Source organism: Paroedura picta, chromosome 2, assembly GCF_049243985.1.
Source record: "Paroedura picta isolate Pp20150507F chromosome 2, Ppicta_v3.0, whole genome shotgun sequence".
Taxonomy (NCBI): domain Eukaryota; kingdom Metazoa; phylum Chordata; class Lepidosauria; order Squamata; family Gekkonidae; genus Paroedura; species Paroedura picta.
In genome coordinates, this window is record NC_135370.1 from 47914009 (window position 1) to 47929590 (window position 15582).

General features: G+C 43.1%; 1 protein-coding gene across 40 annotated transcripts in view; it reads left to right on the forward strand.

Moving 5' to 3' along the window:
• NEB (nebulin) overlaps window positions 1–15582 on the forward strand; it is a 213229-nt gene that overhangs the window by 28331 nt on the left and 169316 nt on the right. For all 40 annotated transcript variants that reach the window (XM_077320081.1, XM_077320041.1, XM_077320047.1 and 37 more), the window contains 13 exons: window positions 1826–1930; window positions 2051–2158; window positions 3748–3864; window positions 5083–5184; window positions 5274–5381; window positions 5472–5576; window positions 8063–8161; window positions 9824–9928; window positions 11928–12035; window positions 13619–13732; window positions 14836–14937; window positions 15033–15140; window positions 15231–15335. In XM_077320081.1, coding sequence (XP_077176196.1) covers window positions 1826–1930; window positions 2051–2158; window positions 3748–3864; window positions 5083–5184; window positions 5274–5381; window positions 5472–5576; window positions 8063–8161; window positions 9824–9928; window positions 11928–12035; window positions 13619–13732; window positions 14836–14937; window positions 15033–15140; window positions 15231–15335 — 1386 coding nt within the window. The remainder of the gene's footprint in view (window positions 1–1825; window positions 1931–2050; window positions 2159–3747; window positions 3865–5082; window positions 5185–5273; window positions 5382–5471; window positions 5577–8062; window positions 8162–9823; window positions 9929–11927; window positions 12036–13618; window positions 13733–14835; window positions 14938–15032; window positions 15141–15230; window positions 15336–15582) is intronic.

Genomic DNA, 15582 nt, shown 5'->3' on the forward strand with positions numbered 1-15582 from the left:
TGGCATTGCTCCTTTCTCCCACAGAGGAGAATGCCATATCTATAAGCATATTCCAAAAATAAGATTTTTAAAGAGAGCCAGTGTAGTGATTAAGAGCAAGTGCTGCTAATCTGGAGAACCAGCAGGTTTGATTTCCCACTCTCCCTCCACATGCAACCAGTGGGGTGACCTTGGGCCAGCCACAGTTCTCAGAGCTCTCTCAGCCCCACCTACCTCACAGGGTGTCTGTTGCGGGGAGAGAAAGGGAAAGATGTTTGTAAGCCACTGTAAGCCCTTTGGGTAGCAAAATGTGGGGTACAAAGCACCAGCTCTTCTCTAAAGAGATATGTTATGTATATGCAGATTTATACAGATGGGGTTAAAAGATTGATTGTTTAAACCAGATTCTAATTGGAACAATTTAAACAGATGGCAGTCCCATGATATACGAAGTAAGTTAGGGACAGTCTAACCGTCTTTCCTGCAGCCTGTGGGTCTGTCCATGCACATTAATTTAGCAGATTTCTAGTTTAAGGCGCAATAATACAATCACTGGCCTATAAACCTAAAATGTAGTTTAGCTCTAGATGGAATAAATGTTCCCCTCTATTTTTAAATCCTTTTCCCCTCCCGTTTCTGTGCCTAAGAATACTTTCCCCACGGCTGGCATACTGAGTGACAAGGCAAGCAGAAAGGCTGTATCCGAATTGAACTAATGGCACCGACTGCTGAATTCCATCACCATGAAGCATAACTAATGAGGCTGATAACTGGGCATAATTAGAGTAGCCTAGTGCCAAGGAGCGAAAGAAGAGGAATGAAATCTAGGGAGCCCAGTATTACGCTGCGTTGTACATCTATGTCATTGGCAGTGGAGTAATTAGTAAATGGATACTCAGAACTGAAGTTCACTGTGATTGCAAAGGAAAGGTGCACAACCCTTTGATTTACATGTAATTGTCCAGAAAGAGACACATTTATCAACGTCCTTAGAGCAAGGTCTTTAATGCAGGTCACCTGGTTTCATTACTGCCCTCAATTTCCCTGTCCAAGCCGGGCAATTGATGCACAGAGAGGAAAAGATTAACTAATCAAAGGACCAAAAAGTTAGGGAAGTATCTGATGGCCCGTGGCAATAGGACTGCAGAACAAAAAAGATATTTGAATGATAGAGGGCTTTTTGACTACCCCTTTTATCTCTCTGTTCTACACATCAGTATCCCCATTGGTCCAGAGCTCTCAAATGCCTTTGAGATAATTTATTCTTGATGGATGCTATATGATTACCCTGTCACACAGCTAATAATACATCTTTGTTGTGACTGTTTATCTCAGATGTAACAGGAAATGTAGAATGTAAATTCCATTTTAGCACTAGAATTATGAAGGAACATATTATGTCTTCAAATTGCATGCTCCCTACCTCCTACTCCTACTGAGAATTAAAGAACCTGTGAAACAATTAGACTTTACTCAAATATTCAAGGAAACTGAAGGGAAGAGATTGTGGAAGCCATTCAGCAATTTGCTAGTAGCTCTATCAAGAGGATGGATTCATAGGACCAGATATTGGCTTGGAACCTTAGAAAAATTTCCACTCCTGGAAGGGAGATGATTTCACCAGCTCCCCTCTCCTGCTGAGGGGGCTCCCTTGTGCTCTTCAGGGAGGAGACTCCTGTCTATCATCGGCAGTATTTCGGGGGGGGGGGTATTTGGGGCTCCAGAGAGGAGGGGTCCCATATTTTTGGAAAACTTGATTAGCTGGGATTTTCCATAGGACCCAAATTTTGATCTTGTACTTTAGCTAGTTATCTAAATCTCTCTTTTTATTTTCTTTTTATGCTAGCTTAAATATCATGAAGACTATGAGAAGAAGATCAAAGGCAAGTGGAGTCAGACTCCTTGCTATGACGTTGCTGTTGCTAAAATGAACGCCGACAACTTTAGCATGGTAAATGAACCAAATGGATACCCAACCTGTGCTTTGATGGTCGCATTTTGTTTGCATTCTCAGACTGCATTTGTTTTCTTTCTGGTTAAGTTACAGTGGGTTTATTTTTGTTGTTTACAGAGGAAATACCAGGAAGACTGGGAGAATAAGAAAGACCAAATCTACTTTATGCAAACAGAAACCCCAGAATATGCGGTTAATAAACGGGCTGGGTTAACTGCAAGTAAGGTATGTTGAGAATGCTAGCTGTCTATTAAGACAGGTCTCAGGCTGGAAAGCATTAAGAATTTCCTGATCTGTATTGTATAAGGATGCCAACCTCCAGGTGGTTCCTGGGGATCCCTTGGAATTACAGCTCATCTCTAGACTACAGAGATCAGTTCCTTGTAGAATGGATACTTTGAAAGGTGAACTCTATGGCATTGTTGCCTATAGAGGTCTATGTCCTGCCCAAGTTCCACCCCAAATCTCCAGAAGTTTCCCAACCCTGCCCCCATTCCCCATTGGTGGCCAGGTTGGATCTGGAAACCCTAATATTGTAATAGGTGCCTCCTGTCAGTCCTGCTCCTGAAATGAAACAAAACTGAAATGCTACTTTAGGTAATGGTCAATATCTCTTTACTTCTCAATGGAATTTAGTTCCACAGGACATAGTAATGGCCATGGATTTAAAATGGAATTAGATAATCTATGGAGGATCTATCTAATGACATATGTGTGTAGCATAGCCAGGAGATCCTATGATTGTAAGATTGTCAGTCAAGAGATGTTTGGAGATGGTTTGCCATCGCCTGCCTCCATGTCATGATCCTAGCTTTCCTTGGAGGAGTCTCCCATCCAAATACTAAACAAGGCTGATCCTGCTTAGCTTCTGAGATGTGACAAAGTGTGGGCAGCTGCATTGCTGACTACTAAGCATAGTTATGAAAGAGAACCTTTACATTCAGGCAACAAACCTCTATATATCCGTGGTAGGAGGTGACACAAGGGGATGGCTTTGGCTTCTAGCCCCTGATTGCTGCTCCTCCAGGGCATCTGATTGGCAAAATAGTGACTAGCTGGATGGTCAGCTGCCCTGATCCAGCAGGCTTTGTCTTATGTTCGTATCTATTAGGATGGGCTCCTTTGCCCCAGGTTGCTGAGCACCAGGAAGTAGATAATTAGATCATCACAAGGCTTTTAGCATCACTGCAATTGTATACTGTTCAGATATGTGAACTTCTTTCACAGCGTGTGCACCTTAGTGACGGGGTAGTCAACCTGTGGTCCTCCAGATGTCCATGGACTACAATTCCCATGAGCCCCTGCCAGCATTTGCTGGCAGGGGCTCATGGGAATTGTAGTCCATGGACATCTGGAGGACCACAGGTTGACTACAACTGCCTTAGTGTATTTCTCAGATGCAGAAGTATAACTGCAGGAAAAGTTTTGTTTTGTTGTTACATTTTAAAATCAGCACCACATTGTTTTAATGTTCATAGGTACAACAAACATTATCTATTTATACCACATGAAATGATCACAAACAGCTGCTGCTATCAGGCAAAAAATTGCCAACCATTATCCATAAGTGGCAATAGGTTCCTTAAATGTTTCAGCGGAACTTTTTTTTTTCTAGTTGAAGAAACAGAAACTCCTAAGTGCCTCAAACGTGCTTTAATTAAATTAGAATATAAACGATCTGTGTGTGTTTTTTTTAAAGTCTGAATTCAGCTTGGAAGATAAATGCTGCCATAAAGACCTACCAGACAGCTGAGGCAATTAAAATGCACAAGTTTGGAAATGTGATTTTTTTTAATGACCTTTTGTTTCTATAGGTGAAATACAGAGAAGATTATGAAAAATCTAAAGCTTCTACTGATTATAATGTACTTCCAGCTACAGAGAACCCAGTGCTCAGGCATCTAAAAGCTGTTGGAAATCTTGTGAATGATGTAAGTGTTCTCCATGGAGGCTTTTGGCTAGATCCTATACACAGCTTTTACCAGTGCTGCAGTTTGAGTCAGCGTCACAGATGGACTTGCAGTGTTTTCCCTGTCCTGTTGATTTCATGCAAGCATTCAGCTCACAAATACCCCCGTGAAGCAACTAGGCATGGGCACAAGCCCTTCTCGCGCACTGAAATTCTTAATAAATGTTGGCCAGTTCGTACTTTGGGACATCAAGTTTGTGGCAGGTTAACCAGCACTAACGTTCCACGAATTTTCAAGCTGTTCGTGGAGGCTCATGCCAGTTCATGAGCGAATACATTTCCAGAAAGACTGTCTGAGCTCAGTACAATGTTTACAAAGCAACAACTTGGAAGGCATGTAGAAGAGTTTGGTCTCTAGATTGGACAGGATCCGTTCTATACACTCCGGAATCTGTGCCTGTCAAAATAACCATTTCGGAAGCTTCAGGAGTGTGTAGAATGGATCCTGTGCCATCCAGAGCCACAAAACTCACAAGGGAACACTGGGTGAAACTCCTATATTTGTCCTCCAGGAACGTAGCTGGTGTAGATGCCCATAATGCCCACTAGTACTTTTCCTGGTACCTGTCAAGCTTTTTGGAAAGTAGGAGTGGGCCTTACAAGGTAGGGCTGGTTTGGGGCTTCCCTCATGAAAATGAAAAGATCCCCCATGACTGCAATAGCAGCCGCAGCCACTGGAGGAGCACAAGGGCCGGTAAGCATCTTGTTTTGTGGTTCCATCCTCCCTTCAGATTTTTGTTCTTTTTATTCTCTTCCTCCCTTCCTTCCTCTAGGCTTTCCTTCTTTTCTCTTTTTCCTTTATACTTCTGTAATTCTTTTATAAATCAAGATGGTAAGCGTTGCATTTGGCTTTGCTTCCTGAGACAGCCATTTTTGTTTCATTTTGTCTCCTGCGTAAACCTTTTTGGTTTGGAGTTCGCCTTCTGTTGGAGCCATTTTGGAAAGATGCTCACTACGCCGTCTCAGAATTCCCAGGGTGCCCTCAGAGACAAAAAGAGACTCCTTATGTACATTTTTAACAAGACTACAAAGTATCGGGGAAGCATTTTACATCCATTTTCAGTTTAATCTCAATGTGTGATTGTCATATTTTGTGGGAGCAAAGCCTTTATGGCCAGTTGAGGGAGCAATTACACTTCTAAGTATAATGAAGTCTACATTTTTTTTCTTTCCCTGGCAGAGATTGTACAAAGAAGGCTATGAAAAAGCAAAAGGATCCAGCATTAACTACTGCGACACTCCAAAGTATCAAATTGACAGTGTTTTGAAAAATTTTGGGGATGTGAGTATTGTAGTGATGGCCTGTGTGTTGTGGTTCTGGCAGGATTCCCCGTTTGCTGGCTTGTTAGTAACACATGGCATCTCTTACAGGTTAAATACAAAGAGGCCTATCAGAACAATATCTTGGGCCGCTACATCGGCAGCTATGAGGACCCCTATCAAGCCCACTGCATGAAAGTGGCAGCCATGAAGAGCGATGTAAATACGAATCCTTTCCTGTTTAGTAAAGTGGCTCAGCTTGTTCACGGGGAGTTCGCAATAGTTATTGATCTCTTGTTCCTTCCTCAGAAAAACTACAAGGCAGACTACGAAGAAGACAAGGCAAAATGCTACTTCCCACAGACCATAACTCAAGAGTACGAAGCTCTGAAGAAGTTAGACCAGGTCAAAGATGTACGTATGAACACAACGGTTGTTGTGTTGAGCTATTTTTCTCCTTTTGTGCTGTTTGATCCTCCAGAGAGCCCTTTATCGTTTTCACGTATTATGTATTTCTGCTGCCTCATCTGAAACAAATAGGTAAGGTGGAACAACACACCTAAAATGTAGTGAAATATCAAAAATGGGATGGATCTTATGACTCTGCTTTGCTAAGTGCAGAGCCTATCTTGGAGGCCATGAACCTTCTGCTGGCTGTTCATCCAGAAGCCATCTCCTGAAGCTACTTTTCATCAAAAGACAACCACCAAGGACATCTTACACTTGCATGCAATGAGAAATTTGTTGCTGAATCCATAATACTCATGAATGCATATATGCGGCAAATTTCTCATTGCATGCAAGTGTAAGATGTCCTTGGTGGTTGTCTTTTGATGAAAAGTAGCTTCAGGAGATGGCTTTTTAAGACAAGAGGCAGTAGAGGCAGGCTCACAATTTTGGCGTTCCAGTTCAATGCCCTCCTTTCTTCTCCCCTTATAACAACAACAACAAATTATTTATATCCTGCCCCTTGTCACTTATAACCTGTCCATTCCCAAAGCCTCTGGGTGGGTAACAACATAAGTAATAATAAAATAACACAGTATTCATTACAGTCATAATATTAAAGGAGGTCCCAGATGGAAATTTACTGCTGAGGGATGGAAAAATCTCTGGGGTAAGACTTGAAAAACAGCCAGCAGCTTAAGCATTTAGTCTGATGGCTGATAGCTGATGATCTGCTCAAAATTAACAGATTATCAGGGGCTCCTGGAAGAGGAATATTCATAGGTGCCAAGTGAGGGCCCATGAAGAACTGTAGGGAGAGAATAAATGATTCGGATGGAAGTCTCCATTTCTGCTTAGGAGGCCTTTTGCATCAGCAGCCTAACTCTGAGATGAACTACAAGTTAAGGTGGCCACAGGTTCAGTTTAAGGCCAACCATGCCATTTTACAGAAGAATTTATCCATTTAAAAAATGCTGCAAATGCCCAGTCAAGATGAGGCCAATGGCGTGGGTGGGGTTGGGGAGATCTTGCTCCCCCTGCACCTTTTCAAGTACTGAAACAGGTGGTTCAGGGCTTGAAAAAGCATGCGGGAGGGGGACAAGTTCACCTTCTCCCCATGCTACAGAGCCAATCAGGATCAGACATTCATGGCATTTTTAAACCATCAAATTCTTCTGCAAAATTCTTGTGTGGTGTAGTTTGGCCCTCTCTAATGTACTTTCTGCCTGGGACTTTTGCCTCGTTTTCCTTCCTTGACTGCAACCATTCTTTTTTGCTTCCAGAGTATGTTGTGTTCATTCCAAGTATGATGCATGAGATTTTCAGGGCTCCCATTTAAGCCCCTCCCTACCTGTGGTCAAAGGGGCAAGGAGGTGTGGATGGTGACCTCAGCCAATCCAGGAAGCTGAACAGCGCCTGCAGAAATGGAGGAGAAGAGGGGAATGACAGGGCTTTGGAGGGTGGGGTGGTAGTGGTAAGGTTCTTGTTGCTTGTGCCCCAGGGTAACCAAGGAGAAGGGGCTGGGGTGGCAAAAGCAATGAGTGGCAGGGAGAATGATTATGGAAGGCAATTGTAAGCCCCACTGAGACTCCTTCAGGCAATGAACAGCAGGGTATACAAACCAACTCACCTTCCTCTTTACCACCATTTCACACTACAGATCACTCCACCTAATATCCAGTTCCAGCAATTATTCCTCTCCTTTTTTATTGCTTCCAGTGCTCAGCTGCCTTTAACGTCCTCTGACTCCTTGTGGGGCAAAGACCACGCTCCGGTTATTCTAAAGAGTGATATTATGAGATCCCTCTGACATCTAGTGGCTAGAATATCCTTAGCTACTTTTCTGATTTCTCTAATAAAGTCACACATACTAAGGCCCTAGAACAGGGGTAGTCAAACTGCAGCCCTCCAGATGTCCATGGACTACAATTCCCATGAGTCCCTGCCAGCAAATGCTGGCAGGGGCTCATGGGAATTGTAGTCCATGGACATCTGGAGGGCCGCAGTTTGACTACCGCTGCCCTGGAATATCTGGCAGCACAAATAATAATTAGCTTACACCAAGGCACCAAGGACTACCTCTCCCAAGGGCGGTGATGTGTTGCTATTGCGGGGCATGGAGCAGGTGGGGGGAGGTTATGGAACTGGATTATGCTGCCATTTTATTGTTGTTGTTTTTACTGTTTTGGGGATTTTATTGCAAACTGCCAGAGGCCGGCTGGGGGTCCAGGAGTGTTGGTTAATAAAAGCTAATATGAAATAAATAAATAAATAAAAATTAAATGATTATAAATCTATGCAGGTGATGGTGTCACTTACCACTTATCCATGGTTCTAATAGAACTGAAATGTCACACTGAGCCGAATAAAAGAAAATGCATTTAAACCTGATCTCGTAAGACTGATGCACACTGGAAATCTAAACTCATTTCTTCTTTTCCCCCTCCCTCTAGTATACGTACAAAAAGCATCCCGATCAGATCAAATTCACACCAGTGACCGATTCGCCTGTTCAGGTGCAAGCACAGATTAATTCCAAGCAGCTGAGCGACGTAAGTAGCTCAAACATCTGTTTTATGGAGCCTTTTGTGACAGACCGTTTGCAGAGGTGCTGTTGTAGTCTTGTCCTGTGACACCCTTGGAAGTGAGCCGGACCAGGCAAATGAATAGCTCAGTAATGAATTGTGAGACTGGTGTTGAGAAGCAAGCAGAATAGAATGATCTCTTGTGGACAGAAGCAGGAATTTTGAATAATGGATTCAATCTTCCCTGGATTCTTAGCTTTATTCTGTTTGCAGCTTTAATCCCATATTAGAAAGGTTTGCTGTACAGATTTGGTGGCAAGGGAAAGACTTTTTAATGGCAGCATTTACTGGGTTGGATCCAAAGAGTAATGCTTCACCCCCCCTCTTCTACACTTTCCTGCCTGCGCTCCAAAAACTTTCTCCTGTGAAAGTTCGTTAGAGGATCTATGTGTGAGAGAGCTACAGCTTGGGAGAGAAATCTGCAGCATTGGAAGTGTTTTCCATCCATGCGCGGGCTACTGTGCATCCAGGTCTCTGTGCTCTGCATTGACATTCCTGGTGGTTCCAGTACTTTGACCCTCCATGAGCTTCCAGCAGATTAAGCCCTGGGGAGAAGGTTGCCTGTAGTGCTAATGACTTCGTTGCTGATGGTTGTCCTTTTGTGAGGGAGGGGTTATGTAAGGATGCCATGTGTTTACTAGACATCTGGCATTCTGGTGCTAAGGAACAATGGTCCACATCTATAGGATATTCCTCCTCCCAATATTTTAGAATAATGAAGTTGCCTTATACTGAATCAGACCATTGGTGCATCAAGCTCGGTAATGACTATTCTGACTGGCAGTGGCTCTCCATGGTCTCTGGTGGATGTTTTTCACATCACCGGCTACCTGATCGTTTCAGCTGTGGACTGAACTGGGGACCTTCTGCGTGCCAAGCAGATGCTCTGCCGCTCACCCGCAGTGCTTCCTCAAACCACATCCTCTTCTCCTTATCTGGACATCTTTAGAGAAATGCAAAACATCCAAAGAGGGCAGCCTGACAAATCTGGGGAATATATGGGTAGATTAAGTAGTTGGATCCAGGCATGTTTTTTGTGCAATTTCATCCCCTCTGTACTAAAGCCCCAATCCTGCGTCGCTTTCGTTCCTGTAGGGTCACATAGTCCCTAGCATAGGCATTTAAGTGGTAAAAGGAGTCTTGACGTTTTTCCGTTTTCAGGAAAAGGTGGTTGGATCCAACCACAAACTAGTTAAGATTGCAGATCATTGACATTCAAATAAGCAATGCTATCCCACTAGTAAACTGTTTTTTTTTCCCCTTCCCCCCTTTTTTTGTAGGGGGGGAGCTACATCTTGGTATTTTTAATCAGAAACGCAATATGGTATGAAAGAAGCAGAGGACCATCTGTTGTCATTCTGGTCAGTCTCCAATGGGAACTTGCCAGTTCCAGAGATCTCCTATGGAGAGATATTTCTGGATACAGGCAGTATAGCTAAGGTGCCCTAAACTACAAGCAAACTAGAAAGTAACCAAAATGGTACACTAATGAGAAATTTCAGTTTGAGTACTTCACCTTGCCCTCTTACTCAGTTCCAAGACAGCAACCGTGTGAATTTGTCATTTGAGTCAAGTGTGAATGACTTGTGTGAATAATGTATATATTCTCTTTTTGGTTATGCTTTTTAGTTGAACTACAAAGCCAAGCATGAGAAAGAGAAGTTCAAGTGTTCTGTCCCACCAGATGCTCCATTTTTCATTCAGTCTCAAGTCAATGCGTATAACCTCAGCGATGTAAGTATAAACCTTCCAGGCTTACCGGACACTTCAGTGGCTAGAAAAAAGTAACAGGCAACTGGAGCATAAGTTCTAATTACATCCTAATTAATCAGATTGTACCCTCCTGTTGTGCTTCTAGGGACACTTTCCTCTGGTGCAGAGACTTCCTGTGATGCAGGAAGCACTTGCCTTGGCGGAAATCTCCTTATGCATTTTCAGCACTGTTCGCTGAATGAGTTGTAGGACCCAGTTTGCAGTGATTAATAGCAGTAATTCAGGTTACGTTTCATTGAATGCAGTGGGACTTCAGCAGAAAACTTAACAGAAAAGGGTTAAGAGGAAAGGGAGCCCAAGAAAAGGCAGGGGAAGAGCACGGAGGAGGGGGGAAAGGGCTGGCCAGAATGACTAAGAAACACATTTGATAGAAGGACTGTTGGCGAAGGCAAAAATCAGAGAGATGAGGGAAACATAACATAAGAAAAAAGCAGGCATTTGAGGGAAACCCATGTAGCAAAAGTTTAATGCTGGCTTGGTGTGGCAGGAAGTGTGGGGGGGAGGTGTCAACAGAGGACAGAGAACAGTGAGCCATGGGACTACTATTTGGACCACTGTGAGAAGAGGAAGAGGACTAGACAGACTGTGAGAAGACAACCTAATTATAGCTGAGAAAGATGAAATGGAGGGATGGTGATGACCTGAAACAGAGAGTATAGAACCAGATAAGTTAAAAAGTGGAAGGATAATGATAATTAAGGCTGAAGTAAACTAAAATGAGAAGGGATGCATACCGCTGCTTAAAAAAGATTAACTCAATTAAGTAATGGATAAAGTTGTTTTGTGGCAGAATTTATGATACCGGGAAACCAGCAGGTGACTTCCACCGAAAGAGACTGAATTCCCTTGGTTCTTATTCCTCAAGAAAATTGATAGCCAAGAATTGTTTATGATGAAAAATTTGAGAATGTCAACTGTGGATTCAAAGGGTCACATTATGTGCTTGGGAAGTATTTGATGGCTGAATTCCTAATAATTGCCCACTAAAAATTCACCTGATCTGATCAGGAAGGGACTCAGTGGTAGAACCAAATGGATGACTTTAGAAAACCCTTGGACATCCACTCCCAGTTTTCAACCCTGCACATTTCTTGTCAAAATCCAGTCACCAGTGCCTTCATTATGCGTAAATATGAATTTCACCCCCATGCCCGTGTAACCCTTCTGTGGTTTATGGTAATCTGTACCTTCGTTCTCTTCAAAATAATTTACGATGCCAAAATAGCTTCTGTCACATTCTGCAAGTTCCATATTTCCCACACCAGATCTAATAGAAATGAAATGGATAAAAAAAGAGTGATGTGAGATAAGCAGGTCAGGTTTTCTACCCTATTAGAGCCAGGTTGGTATAATGTTTAAGAGCGACACCCTCTAAACTAGAGACCCAGGTTTGACATTCCTCCTCTCCATGCAGCCAGCTGGGTGACCTTGGGCTCATTACAGCCCTGATAGAGCTGTTCTGACTGAGCAGTGATATCAGGGCTCTCTCAGCCTCCCAGGATGACTGTTGTGGGGAAAGGAAGGGAAGGTGATTGTAAGCCGCTTTGAGATTTCTTTGGGTAGTAAAAACCAGCTCTTCTTCCTTGCTCTGAGTGTGGATTGGAAAATCTATGTGATGGGTGGGGGGAAAGGATCCATGGACTGTTTGGGGGCTCTAGAAGGCCACTGTGATTTACGTTTGGCAGCCTTGGCATACAGAGTACTATGCAGCTATTAACTGAGTACTATGCAGCATCTTTGGTTCAAGTCCTACATATTTCTGTATACATTTATATGAGCTGAGTGCTTTGAAAACTAGGCTCTTGGAAATTTTGCAACGCACTGTGGTTTTAACTCCAGTTAGCATAAAAAGATGATCCGTGTTATTCAGTTTGCCTGATTGTTACTAATCTGCATGTGTTAATAGTTATCACTAAATACTTAGCAATAAACCAAATTTATTCCTTCCCTTTCTTGTCAGAACTGGTATAAATACGACTGGGAGCGATCCAAAGCGAAGAAGTTTGAAATCAAATTTGATGCCATTCCAATTCTTGCTGCTAAAGCCAACCGGAAAATTGCAAGCGATGTAAGTGTTGCATAGAAAAAAAACTAACTCACAGAGATCTAACAGTTTGGAAAATCCCTAGGATTAGGATAGGGAATAAACGGTTTTTTTTTTTTTTTTGAGACAGTAGATTTCCGGTGATTTAGTACACATTCCAGGGGATGACTTTAAACTATTTGACACTGTTCACAGAATTTAATTTCCCATCCACAGCCAGTTGGCAATATATGCAACTAAAATTTTGTCCATCTTCTGTTCTGGGACCAGAAGCTTTTGCTACCCTGGAAATACCCCCAACCCCCATCACTACTATTTTGTTTACTTCCATCCTTAGAAACCTTTCCTAGGCAACCCATCCTTAATAACCACACCAAATTTAATTTGCTTTATATCTGCTCCTTGTGGAACCTAGAACTGAGTTCCACCGACCCAGTGACAAACTGCCCTAAAAGCCATTAAATCTGCCTCTGTAGACTTACAACTAAGGCTTCTCCAACAAAAAAACTCCCTTGCAAGTGTACTGGTGTCCCACTAAATGCTATCACGGTGGTTTCACTGAGAATGATTCCTGTGGGTACTGCCAGATGCCTGGAGCTAACCTTCTGCACATGTTTAGGAATGGCTCTAAAATCACACATTTCTGACTGGAAGTTCTATCCAGATCAACCTCACGTTAGCAGCTAACAGAAGTGGCTTATCCTAGCAGCACATGCAACACATGTTTTGGGCCCCATGGTACTGCACAGTTAGGGGGCTTCCCACCGTGATTGTTAGGGAGTCTTCCCAGTTATACCACCTGTGGACCACAAGAATGGGGGAAAATGTTAATGCTCTGTTAGCAACTGAGCATGTAAACGCTTATGGAGCATAAGTGTGAAGGTGCTCTTGGAGATCGGTTCAAGAAATCTTTTCAACAAAGTGAAACTGTTAGTTGCTTCCAAAGTTCCAACTATCCCTGGGAGGGCCCCCCGGCCCCCCACTGTACTTGTGCAGCCCAAGTAACAGCATCAGTTGCACTCTGCTAAGCTCCCACAAATCCTTCAGCTGGCTCTGGTGCTACAGGCCCTGCAGATCCATAAACCTGCCCTGGCCAATAATCTCATCTTATGGTATATGCCAGCTCTATGGGCACTCTCGAAATATCATGTATTTTGGATCCAAAGGGCAGCTTTAGTTGCTAAGTGAAAAGTTCTACGGTGTAGGAAATCTCAAGGATCATGGGGTCAACGATATGCTAGATCTTTCTACAATAAAGAGAATAGCATTTAACAGGGGAGAAGCTAGGAAGTTCATCTCCGTTTGGCATGAATTCTGGTGCCTATTTGAATAGTGATGTCTCCTCCACATTATTCCCCAGTTAATTGAATCTGCAGTGTTACGCCTTACCTTCCTAATCTTCTTCTTCTCTCTCTCTCTCTCTTCTTCATCTCTGCTAATAAGCCACATTAGGGAAGAGGGAGGGATGGGTGGACTCTGTGGGGAAGGTTTGCTGTGTTAACTTTTTTGGCGGGAAAACAACAAAAAAGGTCATGTGACTGTGTGCAATGTAGAGCACTCAAGCTCTGGGGTGCCGAACAAGACTCTCATGTCTTCTCCCCGTGTAGGTGGAATACAAGAAAGCTTATGAACAAAGCAAAGGGAAACTAGTCGGAGCTTTGAGCATCCACGACGATCCCAAGATGTTGCATTCTCTGAAAGTGGCCAAGCAGCAGAGTGACGTAAGTATCCACATAGCACTCATTGGCTGTTGCTTGGGATGCTGGTACTGTACTGAATGCTGGCATGAATGCCCACTCCTTAATCTTAGCCTATCCACAAACCCTAAAACAAATCCCCCCAAAGAATAAATGATTAAAATTTAGAAAAGGAGATTAAGCAATCATAGTCCACGATTCTTGTTGGGTGCTCTCTTACCCAATTCCACTAAGAGAGAAGCATCTGCACAGAAGATATTTGTGTCCAGAGCTGGATGAACTTCCTATTGGGATTTTAACATGCAATGAGCACTCATTACTTATGTACACAGAATTCACCACCACAAGATATAGTAGTGGCTGTAGTCTTTAAATAATATTGGATAAATTCATGGTGGATTGTTCAATGCCTTTGGACATGGTTAGGTTGGACATCTTAGGTTCTGAGGCATCATAGCTACATGGAAACTCCATGTCCAAAGGCAGTATACTTTGGAATACTGGTCATGATGGAGGTAGACAGCTGGGAAAAGTTATTGCTTTCACGCTCAGCATGGGGACTTGCCAGATGCACCTGGCTGGGCTAGATCAGGGGTTCCCTAAGAGTTCCTCAGGGGTTCTGTGGCCTTTCCTGGAAGTTTGGGTAGCCAGTGACATCACTAGGCATCACTGGAGCCCACTTCCCCGGTTGCTTTACTGGTCCTACACAGAGCAGACCTAAAGCATCCACTTTCATTTTATCCTGTTGGCTCTTTCAGATGCTGGACACATCAGGAGGGAGTGTATGAGTGATGTCACATCTGGTGACCTGTTCCTTGAAGCCTGAAAAATATTTCGGGTTCATCCACAGTCAAAAGTTTCTATTCTGCTCCATTTGTGTAAACATTGAAAATGTCTGGACTGGTTGGACCTCTGGTCTGATGCAGCAACATCCTTCTTACCTTGCATACTTACCCGGCATATCGGAAACGTGTAGTTTTCAATCCATATTTTGCTGCTAAGCTCGATTTTCCTTCTTTATTTAACGTTTGCAGGCAAGCAATGGGATGATAAAGTTGGTAGAATGGTGACATTTTCTGGCAGTTTTTGATATTATCAGCTTACTTTTCCCCCCTCCTCCTTGGCAGCGATTATATAAAGAAGGCTACGAAAAAGGAAAAGGAATCAGCATTAACTATTGTGACACTCCGAAATATCAAGTCGACAGTGTTCTGAAAAACTTTGGCGACGTAAGTATTCTCATGACTCTGACAGCCCCTGTGCTGTGGCTCAGACAAGATTTCCCGTTTGTAGGTGGGTGAGTAACACTTGGCATCTCTTACAGGTTAAATACAAAGAGGCCTATCAGAACAATATCTTGGGCCGCTACATCGGCAGCTATGAGGACCCCTATCAAGCCCACTGCATGAAAGTGGCAGCCATGAAGAGCGATGTAAATACGAATCCTTTCCTTTTTAGTAAAGTGGCTCAGCTTGTTCACGGGGAGTTCGCAATGGTTATTGATCTCTTGTTCCTTCCTCAGAAAAACTACAAGGCAGACTACGAAGAAGACAAGGCAAAATGCTACTTCCCACAGACCATAACTCAAGAGTACGAAGCTCTGAAGAAGTTAGACCTGTGCAAAGATGTAAGTCTGTGGTTGGGGCTGTGTACTGCATATATAGTACATGCGTAATATATCTTTGCAGGGGATGGATAAGATTTTGAGTGGAAGAGTCTGCCAATTTTGTGGGAAGATAGCTGGAAGGGAAAGGAAGAAGGTGCACCATATCTACACACACTCTTTTTGTCTTCTCAAAACTGCAGCCCATTTGGGCTACCTTTGGTTGGAAGGAATCCCTCAGGGTTTCATTGTATGCATCAGTACTTAATGT